The sequence below is a fragment of the Xenopus laevis genome, chromosome 7S (assembly GCF_017654675.1).
Source record: "Xenopus laevis strain J_2021 chromosome 7S, Xenopus_laevis_v10.1, whole genome shotgun sequence".
Classification (NCBI taxonomy): Eukaryota; Metazoa; Chordata; class Amphibia; order Anura; family Pipidae; genus Xenopus; species Xenopus laevis.
In genome coordinates, this window is record NC_054384.1 from 49,635,856 (window position 1) to 49,653,181 (window position 17,326).

The 17,326-nt window shown below is 39.3% G+C and overlaps 1 protein-coding gene across 11 annotated transcripts in view; it reads right to left on the minus strand.

Annotated features, from left to right (window-relative positions):
- LOC108697539 (lysine-specific demethylase 2A) overlaps positions 1-17,326 on the minus strand; it is a 165,265-nt gene that overhangs the window by 141,921 nt on the left and 6,018 nt on the right. For 6 of the 11 annotated variants that reach the window (XM_041571206.1, XM_041571198.1, XM_041571197.1 and 3 more), the window contains 4 exons: positions 14,714-14,852; positions 14,547-14,625; positions 14,171-14,217; positions 13,896-14,074 (listed from right to left, as the gene is read on the minus strand). The exons of 1 other annotated variant lie outside the window; for it this stretch is intronic. In XM_041571206.1, the coding sequence (XP_041427140.1) occupies positions 13,896-14,074; positions 14,171-14,217; positions 14,547-14,625; positions 14,714-14,852 (444 nt within the window). Of the gene's footprint in view, positions 1-13,895; positions 14,075-14,170; positions 14,218-14,546; positions 14,626-14,713; positions 14,853-16,289; positions 16,377-17,326 lie in introns of those variants that run through there. 4 more of the 11 variants (XM_041571204.1, XM_041571203.1, XM_041571205.1 and 1 more) reach the window with 2 other exon arrangements.

Consider the following 17,326-nt stretch of genomic DNA (forward strand, 5'->3'; position numbering starts at 1 on the left):
TTAATAAAACAAAGGATAACTGATGGTAAAGTAAACAGGTGTCCTAGAAAGTATGTAGAATTAAATTCAATTATAAAGTGAATGACTGAGTTTGTAAAGAAGAATGCAGACACTGCTATTTTTTGTAACAGCTTAATATTCCCTTTTCTTTACTTTATGTAAAGGAATAACACATTTCATAATTTAATCTTCATGTTTTGATTTGAAATATAATGCTTCCATGTTCCCAGTGCATTTGTGTGTATGGAAATAAAAGCTATTATATGGATTGTGAGCTTTATACACTTTTTAAACACACAATATTATTCTGAACACAACTGAAAATGGAGACAAATTCCAGGGGAAGCTGAGCAAAATAGGCACATATATCTCATGAGAGACCCCCATGTGTCTCATTATGACACAATATGAATCATAAAACTTCCATGTCCACCCCACAAACCATGCTCACATAGAACAATTAATTACTGAACATGCAAACAAGTTAATGCAGGCGTTTTCACTACAAAAGCAAGAATATTGGACTAAAAGAATTGTTATGGTTGGGGTTATTACATATGGCACAACAGGCAGGCTAACTGGTGAAATATTTACACTAGAGATGCATAGATTGGCAAATGCTCACCCTACACCTGACTATAACCCATACTCCCCCAAACCAGACACAGTTTGACCAACATATCATCAAGGCTTGCAAACAAATGGCTAAACTACCCATTTCTAATGTCACCAGAGGTAGTAGGGCTGGCACTAGTTTATACATCAAAGAGCAAAACAATGGCAGAGGTAGTAGTTGGTTCAAGGAGAGGAACAGTAGGATGCACAGCCAGGTGTTGCATCACACACTAATTTATGTAAACTTGTGGCTGGTCACACCTAAATGACATCTTATCATGGCCCCCACATTTTTCTGGAGTCACAAGCCACCCTTCTCCATCGTCCTTATAAACAGTATTAAAGGTGTTGCTGAGCTTCCAAACACTTATTTCCGGTCAGGTATTTTCAGAAAGTATAACATAAATGTTACCACTTTGACGTGTGCTAGAGTGGGACAAATGGGACAGCTCCTACCCTTACAACTGGAACACCCCTTGTTTTTACATGGATGTTACAAAGTTTGTGAGGGAACACCAATTGGGAGTCAAGCCCGACTTGTGGAAACCTAAAACGATTCACAAATTGATCAGAGCCAAGGATGTGTTGGAGTCTATTCCAGGCTCCCTGTTGACACCGTAAAGACTGTCTCAGAGAATGTCTCTTCAGACAGACTGATCAACAAACACAAGGACATTGCATGGAAGGCTATTCAAGGGGGTCTGCCCCTAAGGACCTTCATGCATGCCCATAACCTGTGTAGGTACCGGCACCACCACGGGCATAATTCTTGACAAAACATCTATGCACTTCTTCTGGGATTCAAAGAGGCCCTGCTTGATGTCCTGGAAAAGGAGCCCAAAGAATTTGGAAGGTGAACAACAAGGCTTAATAAGATGGGCACAGGATGTAATAGGGAAGCCGGTGGCTAGACTGCTATAAATAAATAAATAAATAAATAAATAAATAAATGTTTAGGCAAGTTTCACTTGTACTCCTACCAATTAGCCCACATGGCAAATGGAAGTATACTGCTTGAGGAGTCATTCATGTGCTTAGCCGCTTTACATCTTTTAGGGCGAGTTCAGATGGTGTTTTTAAGTGGCATTTTTAAAAACGTGCGAATATGCCAATGAAACCACATGCTCAAGATAATGTGCATTTTTCAGCCTGTAGGGTTTTTTCCCCCAACATGCATTTCTGGTTTTTCTTATTCCCCACAATTCCACTCTGGAGTATTTTATTAAAATTTTGTGGAAAAAAAAACAAGCGGAAAAGCAATTTATATGCAAAATGTAGCTGGACTGATCGTCGATATGCGTCATAATTATGTCACCAGCAGACAATGGCGCAAATACGTATATGAGCATTCCATCTTGCAAAAGTTTGGCCATAATGAAAATATGCGGCGTATTTCAGCAAAGTGCATTTCCAAAAATGCGGATCACACAGAGTTCAATAATATGCTGATTCCACTAAAAAATCAAATACTGGTGTTTTGTGGCGGATGTTGGCTCACAAACACCCAGTGGAAATTGCTATAGCGCGTATTCCATTATTTTCAGTAGGGCTTAATTATGAGCACATTTACTCTTGACTGTGTGTTTTTAAAAATCCAAAGTAAAAATGCACATGTAACCTTGCCCTTACATTTGCTTGAACCAGCTGCCTGTGGCCTAAAGGATCGTAACACCAGGAAGTAGGAAGCAGGAAGAGCTGCAAATAATTTTCACCAACTTTAGGACTACTGACAAATTTTCCATAAGGAGATACAAATCTCAAACCACCATGATTGTAAAATTAGTTGTCTTAAAGGAGAAGTCATATTTAACAGTCAGAGGGACAGCGAGCAGCAGCCATCTTAAGCAGCGAGCCTAGACGAGGAAGCACCACGTGAAAGCAGTAATACACCAAGTCACCCGTTTCCGGCCACCCCCGAACTGGAACAGTCGGAGGTAGACCCGATAGAGCACTCTTCACAGCTGTTGGCAGGTACTCCCTTTTCCCCTGTGCCCAATCTAGAGGGATCCCAAAGGTGGAGCAGTTGCAATGGCAGAGACTGAGGAGATGTACAAGAGCAGCAAACCCCATAACAACAATATATGCATTAAAGGACTGCCAGAAGCCACAGGCTCTGAAGATCTTCTCCCCTCAGTACAGGGAATTTTCAATACCATGTTGGGCCAAGTGGTGGGTACCCATATTGAAATTGATAGAGTGCCCCATGTAACTCTGATATTTATCTGTAGAGTGTCTGTAGAGTACAATTCTATGCAGAAAGCATAATACGGAAGGCCAACGAACTGAAAGAATTTGACTTTGATGGGGACAACGCACCTTGTCTCAAAGAAGGGCCTTGCAACCATTATTGCATGTTCTACAGCATTAAGGGATTAAGTACATATGGGGCTTCCCTTTTGCCCTGGTAACTGCGCCAGACACACCAAGATATGCCCCCAAACTATTGCTGATCATAGCCTGGTGCATCTAGACCTTGGTATACCAAACGTCTGTTCTCGTAATTGGATGGGCTGCACCTCAATGATGATGGTGCAGCTGTTTTGGGGGAGAAGATGGCTAGAGGGTTGGAGGAGATTTTAAACTAGGTGTGGGGGGAGAGAAGACAGGTTAGATGAGGTAGTGGCAAAGGAAGGGAAAATGGGGGAGGAGATTTGGTTGTGGGTACTGTTAAGCATAGGGAGGACCACATGTCATATGTTCAATATAGTAACAGTTTTCAAATGCAAGGACTCTGACTGGTAAAATGGGAGAGCTGGAAATGATGGTGCTGAAGGGAAAATATGATGTGATTGGTGTGGCCGAAACATGGCTGAATCAGTAGCATGACTGAGCAGTTAATATCAGTGGCTATACTTTGTTTCGGAGGGACAGAGGTAATAGTAAAGGAGGAGTGGTATGTCTGTTTGTTAGGCAGGATTTAAAAGCTAATATGAAGGTGGAGGTAATGTTAAAAAATGAGAGAGTGGAAGTCTTATGGGTGGAGCTCTTCAGCAATTGTAAAGAGGCAAATTAATTGTAGGAGTATGCTACAGATCCCCTAATGTAAGTGAGGAGGAGGAGGCTAAGCTACTGATGCAAATAGAAGATGCTAGTTTGGGGAAAGTAATGATAATGGGGGAACAAGTTTATAAACTTGTTGTATGACAATTTTATGGCAAAAGTTGTTGAGGAGTCAACCATAAAAAATGCTTTTCTGGATCTAGTGATCTCTAATGACCAAGAACATATAGTGAATGTGCAAGTACTTGAACCCCTGGGTAATAGTGACCATAATGTGATATTTAATGTCTGGTGCAAAAATCAAATATGCACTGGGGCAACAAAAACTATGATTTTCAGAAAAGCTCATTTTAAGTAAAGAAATTAATAGGAAAGAAGAGAAAGGCATTTAAAAACTACTACTGTTGGGACAGAAGCTGCATTTAATGAATATAAACACAGCATTTCCCACTCACCCATAGACATAATCCCACTCACTCATATACATAATCTCACTCACTCATACTCACACTCATATTTAGGGGATTATGTATGAGTGAGTGGGGTTATATGTATGAGTGAGTGGGGTTACATGTATGAGTGGGATTATGCATATGGGCGAGTGGGATAATGCATTTGAGTGAGTGGGATTATGAGTATGAGTGGGATTATGAGTATGAGTGGGATTATGAGTATGAGTGAATCGGATTTTGAGTACGAGTGGTATTATGCATATGGGCGAGTAGGATTATGAGTGGGATTATGAGTATGAGTGGGATTATGCATGAGTGAGTGGGATTATGATCATGAATGGGATTATTCATATAGGTGAGTGGGATAATGATCATGAGTGGGATTGTGCATATGAGTGAGTGGGTTTATGCATATGAGTTAGTGGGATTAATCCCAGTCATACTTGTAATCCCACTCACTCATACAAGTATAATACCATTCACTCATATTTACAATATCACACATAAATGTAATCCCATTCACTCATTGCACATATCTTTCCCATCCAAGCCACATCATTTGTACTGCATATACCCCCTCCATCTGACGGCACCATCACATTTTCCTAAAACAAATAGCGGTTTTCACCCGGTGGCCATTTTCCCTCTGATATATCATCAGTAACATTGAGACATGTATGCTAAAGTTTATGAATGCAGGTTACACAAACACAACTTTTATAAAACTTTCTGCTGGGACAGAGCACTGAGCTCAGAAGAGGTGGTTAGGAGAAACAAGTAGGATCAGAGTGCTATCTCTTCATTGACTATTAGACTGGAGGGTGTGTTTAGTAATCTGATAAGAACAGAGCATGCTCAAAAATCAAAAGAGGGAGGGGCAGAGTAGGTTAGATGACTATAAAGATTTTTTTTATTTATTTTGTAATATTTTTATTTTCAATTTAACAGTTGACATCATTTGTGTGCACTGACTGGGTTTACCCCCGGGCATAGTTATCACTGTTATAGATATATTCATTACATACATAAAATATACATTAAAACAAAAAAAAAAAAAAAAAAAAAAAAAAGAGGAAAAAGAAAAAGTAATGCATGAATGCAAGCTATTCACTCAAGAAATGGTGCCACTGGTTAGGTTCGTATGGATGTCATATTGAATTGGCAACTATAGGATTATTCTGCGCTTTATTAGTAGAATTTATAATCCAAAGTATGTTCCGTAAGTAAACGTCTGGAGGAGAGTTTTGTTCAATTTGGACCCATAACGGAGTGTCTTATGACTGATGCCAGGATACTATTTAAGTCAGCTGAGCAGCGAAAAAATAACATTTCAAATTTGGGATACCCAAGCCTCCTTTGTAGCGACTGCGGCAGGCTGTAGAAAAGTTCAGTCTGGCTCTCCTACCGTTCCATACAAACTTATTAAAAGACTTCTGCAAAGTATCAATAAGACCTCTTGGAGGATAAATTGGCAAAGTAGGAAACATATATAACAGGAGAGGAAGGGCAGACATTTTCAAGGCTGTAACTCTCCCCAACCAAGATAAATTAAGTTTACCCCAGGACTTTATCATTGATAAAACCTTATGGCTAACTTTTGTATAGTTATCCGAGGCTATGGTTGAAAATTGGACGGATATACATGTCCCTAAATATTTCATAGCTTTTGGTTGCCAGAGAAACTCAAAGTTGATTTCCAGAAGCTTCCTTTGATGATCTGGGAGGCTAATGTTAAGTGCTTCTGATTTGGTGGAGATTACTACAAGACCTGATAGTTTAGAGTATGTAGAAAGTGTATCGTACAGAAAAGGTAGAGATGTCATGGGCTTAGTTAGAGTTAAAATTATGTCATCCGCATATAAAGCATTTTATATTCGGTATCACCCACTGTCACCCCCGATATTCTTTTATTAGCTCTAATAGCTTGTGCAAGTGGTTCAATTGCTAAGGTGAACAGCAGGGGAGACAGGGGGCATCCCTGCCTAGTGCCTCTCGGTATCGGGAACTCCGTGGAGCTGAACCCCATGTAATTGACTCTTGCCCTAGGATGGTAGTATAGTGCTGAAATGATTTGCGAAAATGATGGAGGGAAATTAAAGATTTTTAGGACCTCAAATAGAAAAGGCCATGAGATAGTATCAAATGCCTTTTCCAAATCTAGGGAAAGAAGCATTGATGGTATTCCATTTGTTTTAGCTATATGAACTAGGTTGAGAATTCTGCGTAATCAGTAACCTGCCTCTTGGGGATAAAACCAGATTGATCTTTATGGATAAGGCATTCGATGAAGGTGTTTAACCTAGTAGCCATGATTTTGGCTAGCAATTTTATGTCTATATTAAGGACGGAGATCGGGCGGATCTGGCTTGGGTATTACAGCTATCTGCGCTAATAAATCCTCCTGACCAAATTTGCTCTTCTGGTTTATCGGATTCTGGATCGTGTTGTGGAGTTGAAGCCGGGGAGGAGTGCGCACTGTCCACCATATTGGAACGGCAACACATCTTAGGCTTGCGAGCTGGTGTTACGGTTTGCCTCAGCAACGGCGGATTTTTCTTGGGTTTGCTGCTTTTAGATGTAATCGGAGCTCAAGTTATTCAATCTTAAGGCAAAATGTCCAATATTACTGTTATTGATAGCTATGAGAGTCCCCCTGGTGCAGAGAGCCGATGGAACACGTCTGGTTAGGTCCGCTGCATGGCCACGCCCACGGACTATAACGATTTTTAAGTGATTAAGGGGAGGCTGCAGCCTTACTGTAAACCTTTTAACAACCAGAGTGGCAGTTATATAAAGATTTCAAAGAGGCAGTTCACTGATTACATTTTTATGGAGGGGGGTTTACATGTCCTTTAACTTGTCCATAAATGACTTAGGAGTGGGTATTGTAAGTAATGTATCAGTGTTTGCAGATGACACAAAAATATCCAGCCCAATTAATTCTTTTTCAACTTAATTAAGGATCTTGACAAACTGGCAATCTGGGCAGCTAAGTGGCAAATGAGATTCAATGTTGATAAATCTAAAGTCATGCACCTGGGATGTAAAAATATCCAAGCCACTTATACCCTTAATGGGACTGCACTAGGCAAATCCATAACAGAAAATTACCTTGGAGTCCTTGTAGATAATAAACTTGGCTGTAGCAAGCAATGCTAGTCAGCAGCATCAAGGACAAATAAGGTCTTGAGCTGTATTAAAAGGGGCATTGATTCACGCCAGGAAGGGGTCATTCTTCCACTGTATAGAGCATTAGTAAGGCCCCATCTAAAATATGCGTACAGTTTTGGTCTTCAGTGCTCAAACAGGACATTATTGAATTAGAGAGGGTACAGAGAAGGGCAACTAAGCTGGTAAAAGGTATGGAAAATCTTAGCAATGAGGAAAGAGTGGCCAAATTGGGATTGTTCACGCTGGAGAAAAGGTGCTTAAGGGGTGATATGATAACTATGTATAAATATATAAGGGGATAATAAAATAATCTCTCCAATGCTTTATTTACCAGTAGATCTTTCCAGCTGACGCAACGTCCGATTAGAAGAAAGGAGGTTCTGCCTAAATATTCGGAAGGGTTTTTTTACAGTGAGAGGTTGAATTCTCTCCCTGAATCGGTAGTACAGGCTGATACATTAGCTTTAAGAAGGAGTTGGATGGCTTTTTAGCAAGTGAGGAAATACAGTGTTATGGAAGATTGCTCATAGTAGATCCAGGGACTAGTCCAATTGCCATTTTGGAGTCAGGAAGGGATTTTTCCCCCCATCTGAGGCGAATGGGAAAGACTTCAGATGGGTTTTTTTGCCTTCTTCTGGATCAACTAGCAGTTAGGCAGGTTAAAAGGTTAAACTTGATGGATGTGTTTCTTTTTTAAACCTAACTTACTATGACCTGGCGACTCAACTAATTTCTATTATTGGATGCACCATGCCTTAAAGTGCATTCCATGGCATCCCAATCAAGCATGGGTCACAAAAACAAAGAGCACTTAAGGTGAATGAACACTTACAACATTCACACAAATAATCACTCTCAAACCCAAATACTAAGTGACCTAACCATGCAAGGCAAAAACTTCTATCCATATGCCAGCAACAATATAAAGAGATTCAATGAGAAATGCAGGGGAACATTTTATGAAATGTTCAGCAAATGTCGAAGTCTCTTAGCTAAACAGATGAAGCAGAAACATGTTGCCACTTATATACATACATATAATGGGATTGTCGAGACCTTTAAAACTACTATGCCTCACTCTACAATATCAACAACCCCTACGTTTCAAATCTATCTTTAGACATATTAGAATACATTAAAGGAAAACTATACCCCCAAAATAAATACTTGAGCAACAGATAGTTTATATCAAATTAAGTGACATAGTAAAGAATCTTATCAAACTGGAATATATATTTAAGTAAATATTGCCCTTTTACATCTCTTGCCTTGAGCCACCATTTCGTGATGGTCTCTGTGCTGCCTCAGAGATCACTTGACCAGAAATACTACAACTAACCGTAACAGGAAGAAGTGTGGAAGCAAAAGACAGAACTCTGTCTGTTAACTGGCTCATGTGACCTAGCATGTATGGTTTGTTTGTTTGCACTTTGAATCATACGATCCCAGGGGCCTGTCCTCATTTTTTCAGTTTTCTATTTACGATTACCCAATGGCACATACTACTAAAATAGTATATATATATATATAGATATATATAGATATATATAGATATATATAGATATATATAGATATATAGAGATATATAGAGATATATATATATAGAGATATATATATATAGAGATATATATATAGATAGATATATATATATAGATAGATATATATATAGATAGATATATATATAGATAGATATATATATATAGATATATATATAGATATATATATAGATATATATATAGATATATATATAGATAGATATATAGATAGATATATATAAATAAATATATAAATATATATATATAAATATATATATTTATATATATATTTATATATTTATATATATATATATATATATATATATATATAAATAAATATATAAATATATATATAAATATATAAATAAATATATATATATATATATATATATATATATATATATATATATATATATATATATATATATATATATATATATATATATATATATAAAATTTGTTTATTTACATGAAGCAGGGTTTTACATATGAGCTCTTTTATGCAATTTCTTTTTATAGAGACCTACATTGTGTGAGGGGTATAGCTTTCCGTTAATAGCACTTCTCATGCAAAACCTCTACACCCTACAATAAAGCCAACACTAGGCCAACGTTTCACATCCGAGGAACTTAATGAGCTTTATAAGCTTTACTCCCTGTGGGAAGAGCCCGGGCCTGGACCACTTCTCGGTAGCTCTGTACAAATCCCTGGAGGAGGCCTTCTCCTCAGTCATGCTGGATGCTTATAATTCCTTTGGGAAAGACCCAAACAATTGCACTAGCTATAGACCCATCTCAATTCTAAATGTGGATACCAAGCTTTCGCAAAAATGCTAGCCAATAGCATCAAGCCATGCCTAAATAGTTTGATTCATCAAGACCAAGTGGTTTTTGTGCTGGAAAGGGAGGCACGAGATAATACCCTTAAAGCCTTTACACTCATCCACCTTGTTCAACAGAAAAAAATACCAGTTCTCCTGCTTTCACTCGATGCGGAAATAGCATTCGGTAAAGTGAGTTGGGCCTTACTCAGGGCTGTAATGTTGCAGGGAGGTTTGGGAGAGACGTTTGTAGCTAAAGTTATGGCCTGATCTACCACACCCTTTGCCAGGATTAGGGTAAATGGTACAGTCATATGAAAATGTTTGGAAACCCCTCTTAATTCTTTGGAGTTTTGTTTATCATTGGCTGAGCTTTCAAAGTAGCAACTTCCTTTTAATATATAACAAGCCCCATGGAAACAGTAATATTTCAGCAGTGACAAAGTTTGTCGGATTAACAGAAAATATCCAATATGCATCATAACAAAATTAGACAGGTGCATAAATTTGGGCGCCCCAACACAGATATTACATCAATACTTAGTTGAGCCTCCTTTTGCAAACGTAACAGCTTCTAGATGCTTCCTATAGCCTTTGAGGAGTGTCTGGATTCTGGATGGCGGTATTTTTGACCATTCATCCATACAAAATCTCTCCAGTTCAGTTAATTTTAATGGTTGCCGAGCATGGACAGCCTGCTTCAAATCATCCCATAGATTTTCCAAGATATTCAAGTCGAGGGTCTGTGACGGCCATTCCAGAATATTGTACTTCTCCCTCTGCATAAATGCCTTTGTAGCTTCCGAAGTGTGTTAAGGTTCATTGTCTTGTTAGAATATCCAACCCTGCGTAACTTCAACTTTGTGACTGATGCTTGAACCTTATCCTGAAGAAGTTGGTGATATTGGGTTGAATTCATCCGACCCTCGACTTTAACAAGGACCCCAGTCACTGAACTAGCCACACAGCCCCATGAGCATGATGGAATCTACACCAAATTTGACAGTAGGTAGCAGTGTTCTTCATCCACCATGTAAAGCACTTTTTGTTATGACCAAATAACTCAAATTTTTGTCTCATCAGTCCAAAGCACTTTGTTCCAAAATGACTGTGACTTGTCTAAATTAGCTTTTGCATACAACAAGCGACTGTGGCGTGAGTGCAGAAAGGGCTTCTTTCTCATCACCCTGCCATACAGATGTTCTTTGTGCAAATTGTGCTGTATTGTAGAACGATGTACAGATACACCATCTCACAGCTTTACCATGATTGAAAGCATCTGACAGGACTAACAAAGTTACTCCCGTTAATTATACAAGCAACCTGGTCTATATGGGACAAAATAATTGCAAACCACTCACTATCATCCCAACCGTGACCATTGACCCACCTTATTGGGAACCCTTTCTTCCATCCAGGAGTCCTAAGCAAGGGGTTTCTCCTCAAACGAAAACAGGAAACTTTCCAATTTGTACAACCGAGAAAATCTACAGGAAAATCCCCACTTAGCACCCTAGTAGGTGACACGTGGAACATTTCACAAATAATAGCCACAGACCTCCCACTTCACACTTCTTTCAATAGCACCTTCTCGCAACACCATTGCAAAAAATACCCCATTAGCCTTTGGTTTCAGGACAGTAATACCCAGATATTGGAAAATGAGTCATACACCACCCAGTGGAGAATGGGCCACAGAACTTAACGCTATTATGCATATGGAAGAACTGCTATCATACTCTAATAATACCCAGGACACTTATGTACGCACACAGTCTGCATGGATCCCCTTCAAAGCCCTCTGAATACAAAAATAAATTTACCTAAGTCTGGTATTTGATAGTTAGTGACCCTTAGTGAATTATTTGTAATTTTGAAGGGGTGGAGGGATCGCGCCGCCCCCAGCCCAGCATGACTGAAACAACTCAGGAATATGATTTAACGGTGTCAGAGGGTCGACGTTACTAAGGTTCGTCGGGCTGGCGGCGGCTTTGGGGAGCTATAAGCTGCTTATATTTCACGTGCAGCTTCTTTTTACGGATACCGACATGTTCCTATTTTAATAGGAACGTGTCAGTAACACTTTAATCGTAGGAACCAAAGAGCAGATTAATCCTAAAGTAAATAACTGTTATTACTGTGTAATTTTTACTTTTCTTTCATATTAGATTAGAGATTTGTGTGGGTCTTTACAGGGGGTATAAATACAAACTGATCCATTATTTGAAAAACTCCAGAAAGCATCAAATCACAGGAAAGCTAATCACCAATACACCATTGTAATCAAATAATTAACATTTCTAAAAATAATTTTGAAATGATTTTTCCGTGTAATAAAACACTACCCTGTACTTGGTTCTAACTAAGGTACAATTACTTCTTTTAATGAGTAATTCTACTTATTTACCCACTCTGGTAGGGCTTTGCAAAAGGTGAACATCCCCTTTAATGCCTTGGGGAGGGCATTGCAATGTTTACCGTATATACTCGAGTATAAGCCGACCTGAGTATAAGCCGAGGTACCTAAATTTACCTACAAAAACTGGGAAAACTTATTGACTCGAGTATAAGCCTATGGGGAGAAATGCAGCAGCTACTGGTAAGTTTCCCAAATTTTCCTAAATAACAGATAGCTAGAATCGCAGCTGCCATAGAGCAGGACAGGACTGCAGCTTACAATGGGGATCTGTGCAGCAACTTGGATAGGAAAGCTCTGTTATACAGATAGCTAAGGGGGGGAAGTGCAGGCAATCATTTCAGCAGATGTGCTCTGCTGTACTATGACTTATGTGAGATGGGAAAATAATGCTGCCAGGGATCAGTGCTGCAGGATGGCAGAGCAGAGTGGTGGGAGTTGTAGTTCACATCATAGACCAGGCACTCCACTCATCTCTCAAGCATTCGCTACCTCACATTCACTGTTAGTGCAAGTTGCTATCCCTGTACTTTCTCTGATGCGACAGGGAGTTCACCACATGGATACTGGCAGAGCGGTGAGAGAGAGCAGGAAGGGCCCTGCCAGCTCCGGAATACATTTGATTTACAACAGCAGCAGCCCTTATTGCTGACAGGTCAGCTAGTGAGAGAGGAAGAAAGCTTCCTCCCCTGCACATAAATGCGATTGCCCGTGGCGTGCAAATTAGACTCCGATCTGCTTGCTTGGTGACCTTTATAAACCCCTCACAGTTTTTAAATACCTTGGCTAGATTATTTCAGGCACAGGATAGAATTTTAAAATCATATAGTGCAACCTACTTTTTCGTTTTCCCAGGGACCGCAAAAAATCCAGGAGAACAAACTATATGGTTATGTAAAAGGGGGGCTTCTCTTATTTACATCAGAGTTCTCTTGGTTTCCTGCATATATTTAGCTTAAGCACTATCAATGTATGGAGCCTGCCGGCTCCGGAAAACGTTGATTTACAACAGCAGCCCTTATTGCTGACAGGGCAGCGAGTGAGAGAGGAGGAAAGCTCCCTCCCCTGCACATAAATGGGATCGCCCGTGCCTCTGAGCCTGCATTCACGCACGTAGGGAAGAATGTGGGAGGGGACGCAGGCAGGGACGGTCAGCCGTCTCTCTCCTTCAGTATCCAGTGACGTGGGAACTAGGGAGGGGGGACGTGATGAGGCCAGGTAAATAATCGTGCTTACTTCTGCGCATTTGCTTTAGCGATCACTTGTCTGCTGCTTGTACTGACTCGAGTATAAGCCGAGGTAAACTTTTTCAGCACATTTTGGGTGCTGAAAAACTCGGCTTATACTCGAGTATATACGGTGTGTTTGCTGATTATATAAAACCATGGAGGACAATAAACTTCATTCAGGATGTGGTATCCTTGCTGGAAAAACTGAACAAACATATGAACTGGGTTTTTTTTTTTTTTTTTAACAGTAAGAACTGTAGTATTCTCTCCCCAAGGCTGTTGTACTGGCAGATGCATCAGACAGTTTTAACACAAGTCAGGAAGTAATGACCCTCCTCCCCCTACAGCTAACAGTGAGGTGGGTTTCCCTTGGGCACTTGATCAGCACTGATGAATCTGTATAGTCTAAAACCAAAAAATAGTTAACTGAACAGAAGAGAGAAATATACATCTATATATAGTGTGCAAGACTACTGACAATCAGCAGAAAGTGAAAATGGTGTGACAAGTAGGTGTGACGTTAACATTAGTGCAATTTAATGCACACAAATGAAAACCAGGCTAGATATTACAATGTACTTTTAAGTTAAATCAAGCAAAGTCTAGAAATGCTACAACAAACAAGAAATTAGAGTTAGCATTGAAGAAACTCTGACCGTTGTTGGCCTCTGCACCAGATTCTCCAGTTTAGTGTGGCTAAACTCCAGGCTGATCACATTATATAGTTTTCCCCTTTCTTCTTCAGGAGTCTCATAGTATTTTGCCCATTGTGCCATTGTCATTTCTGTGCCCTTTTGAGTGCCGACATCCATGACATCTACAATACGCCTACTCCCTATTAGATGGTTAAACATTGAGTTTTAGCAGACAGATTACTGTACAATGTATAGAGCAAAAAAAGTCCTGCAAATGAGAATTAAAGTTTACCTACCAACAAACATCTTGACATCATTCACACTAAAGCTAGGATCAGGCATTCTGTTGGATAAAACATGCAGAATTAGACAAATATGTGTTTTGTATTACTTAATAGTTCAAGGGGTTGTTAACCTTCAAACACTTTTTCCTGTTCAGTTGGTTTCAGATCACCAGAAATAAAGCCTTTTTCCAATTACTTTCTATTTTCTATTTGTGACCAGTTTTATAACATAGAAGTGTAGTTTAATTTCTCACCTTCTAAAGCAGCTTTGGGTGGGGGGGGGGTCACCGACTCTTAAACCGGTTTAAGTTGATACATTTAGCGGGTACATTTAGCGGGTACATTTGTTATCTTTGTTTTTAATGTTTAAAAACTAAACATAACTCACTTGATGCCAAGTCCTTCAGAACTTGTAAAAATGATTGGGACCCTGAGTCCACCTTCTTGAATAAATTTCATGTTAAAATCTAGAAAAAAACAACAAGATATCTAAGAGTGAAAGCAAAGATAACATTTTCTTCAACACTACAGCTGCCCATAGCTTATGAGTCTGACCTTTGCCATCCATATAGGTAATAAAGTTAAAGTTGTACTTGTTGCTTATCAATTTTTCCTCCAAATCAAAGGTTCTTTTTCCTTCAATCTCATCATCAGATATGCCATCATCTTCATAACGGCGACGTAGTATATGCCTCTAAAAGGAGAACATTTAATTCAAACTTCAGCAGACAAAAATGTATAAAAAAAGTCATGATTACAAATAAAATCCAATAAATTCAGATAGGGTAAAGATTATTTAAAACTATGATTTAAGGCCAGCATTGGCAAAAAAACAGCAAACTAACAGACACTCATGCAGTTAATGGAACATACAAGTATGGGACCTGTTATCCAGAATGCTAGGGGCCTGAGGTTTTCTAGATAAGGAGTGTCTATCCGTAATTTAGATTACCACACGCCTACTAAAAAATAATTAATTAAACTTAATAGGATTATTCTGAATCCAATAAGGATTTATTATATCTTAGTTGGAATGATTCACTACTGCAGAGGAAAAAGGAAATCATTTTACAAAATCTGAATTATAAATTAATAATAGAGTCAATGGGAGATTGCCATTCTGCAATTTGGAGCTTTCTGGACAACCGCTTTCCCAATTACGGATCCTATACTCGTACATTTTAAAGCTACTGGAAGTTGTATTTCAATATAACAAGAGAGCCAAGATTAAGACTCTCTAACTCTGAGTTAGTCAGCGACTTGAAGGGGGGCCACATGGGACATAACTGTTCAGTGAGTTTGCAATTGATTAGCATGCAGCACAGATTCAAAAGCAACATTTATGACCCATGTGCCCCCCCCCCCCCCCTCAAGCCACTAATTGGTTAGTGCCTGGTAACAATCAGTGGAATCCAAGAGAGCTGAAAAGCAGGAAGTAGTGTTCTGGCTATTATGTTAGACATCCAGTCACTCCAGCCTTTATACGTTACATTTTTGGCTAACTAACTATATTAGAAACATTGTTTATATTGCGCAGCCTATTTATCCAGTTTTTCTTTTTACACTAAATTCCTTTATAGGTGACTGCTTTAAGTGAACCAGCAGACACCTGTATGACTCAAAAAATAGCACTGTGAAGAATTGGACCACATGTGGTATGCCCAAACAAGTTGCATAAGTAATTGTGCTATAATCCTGACCGTATAAAAAGTTGGAATTGCGGCAAATTGAGGATTCTTTAATTACAGTAAAATTTGGAAACAATAACATAGTAAGTTAGGTAGAAAAAAAGACACACTCAATCAAGTTCAACATTTTAAGTCTATATATAACCTGCCTAACTGCTAATAAACATTCCGAAGCATCTCAAATTTGCCTTAGAGGAAGAAAAAAATTCCTTGATTCAGGTTGATTCAGGGACTGCTCCGATTGCCATCTTGGAATCAGGAAGGAATTTTTTATATATATATATATATATATATATATATATATATATATATATATATATATATATATATATATATATATATATATATATATACACACACACACACACACACACACACACACACACACACATATAGTTATATCACCCCTTAAAGGACCAGTAACACCAACATTTTCTCTCTACCTGCTCGTATTGACAGTCCGAGAGAGAACGGCAGTGTGTGCAGACAGACTGCCGTCAGATAAATGCTGGGAACAGAATCGCTGGGTAAAAGAGCGGGCTAGAGGCTGCTCTAAGATAAGAAATGCTTTGTGGGATCAAACGGAACAGCTGGACAAACGAGCCGGTAGAGATACAGAAAAGCTGCAGGGGGGGAGGAGAGACATAAATTGTAGAAAGAAGTGAAAGGCTTGTGAAGAGAGTCTGCGGGGCGAGAGAGAGAGAGACATGCTGTGTAAAGGGAGCAGAACGGCTGTTTGTCCAGCCGTTCCGTTTGATCCCACGTAGCATTTCTTATCTTAGAGCAGCCTCTAGCCCGCTCTTCTGCCCAACAATTCTGTTCCGCCCAGCATTTCTATCACGGCAGTCTGTCTGCACACACTGCCTTTCCCTCCCTGTAGTCTCTCTCTCCCCTCGGCAGTTCTCACTCGGACTGTGAATACCTTACCTCCCGGCTTCCTGTTCCTCACTTCCGGTTCTATGGGCAGGAACAGGTCGGGAGCGAGCACGCTGTGGGAACTGGTCGCCTTTTCGCCGTTTTACAGAGAGCCAGGCTATTTTGACATTTTTTGAAAAAAACAGCTAGGTAATTTATATCAATGTATTAGGGTATGGCTATTATTTTAGCATTTGGAATGGAATTTTTAGATAAAAAATTTTGGTGTTACTGGTCCTTTAAGCTCCTCTACTCTAGCGTGAATAACCCCAACTTGGCCAGTCTTTCCTTACAGCTGTGATTTTCCATACCTCTTACCAGCTTAGTTGCCCTTTTTTGGACCCTTGCGAAATCAATAATGTCCCATTTGAGCGCTTCAAAATTGTACGGCATATTATAGATGGGGCCTTACCAGCGCTCTGTACAGTGCAAGAATAACCCCCTTTTCCTGCAAATCTATGCCCCTTTTAATACAGCACAAGACCTTGTTTGCTCTTGCTACAGCCAAGTTTTTTATCCACAAGGACTCCAGCGTCCTTTATCATTATGGATGTGCATAGTGAAG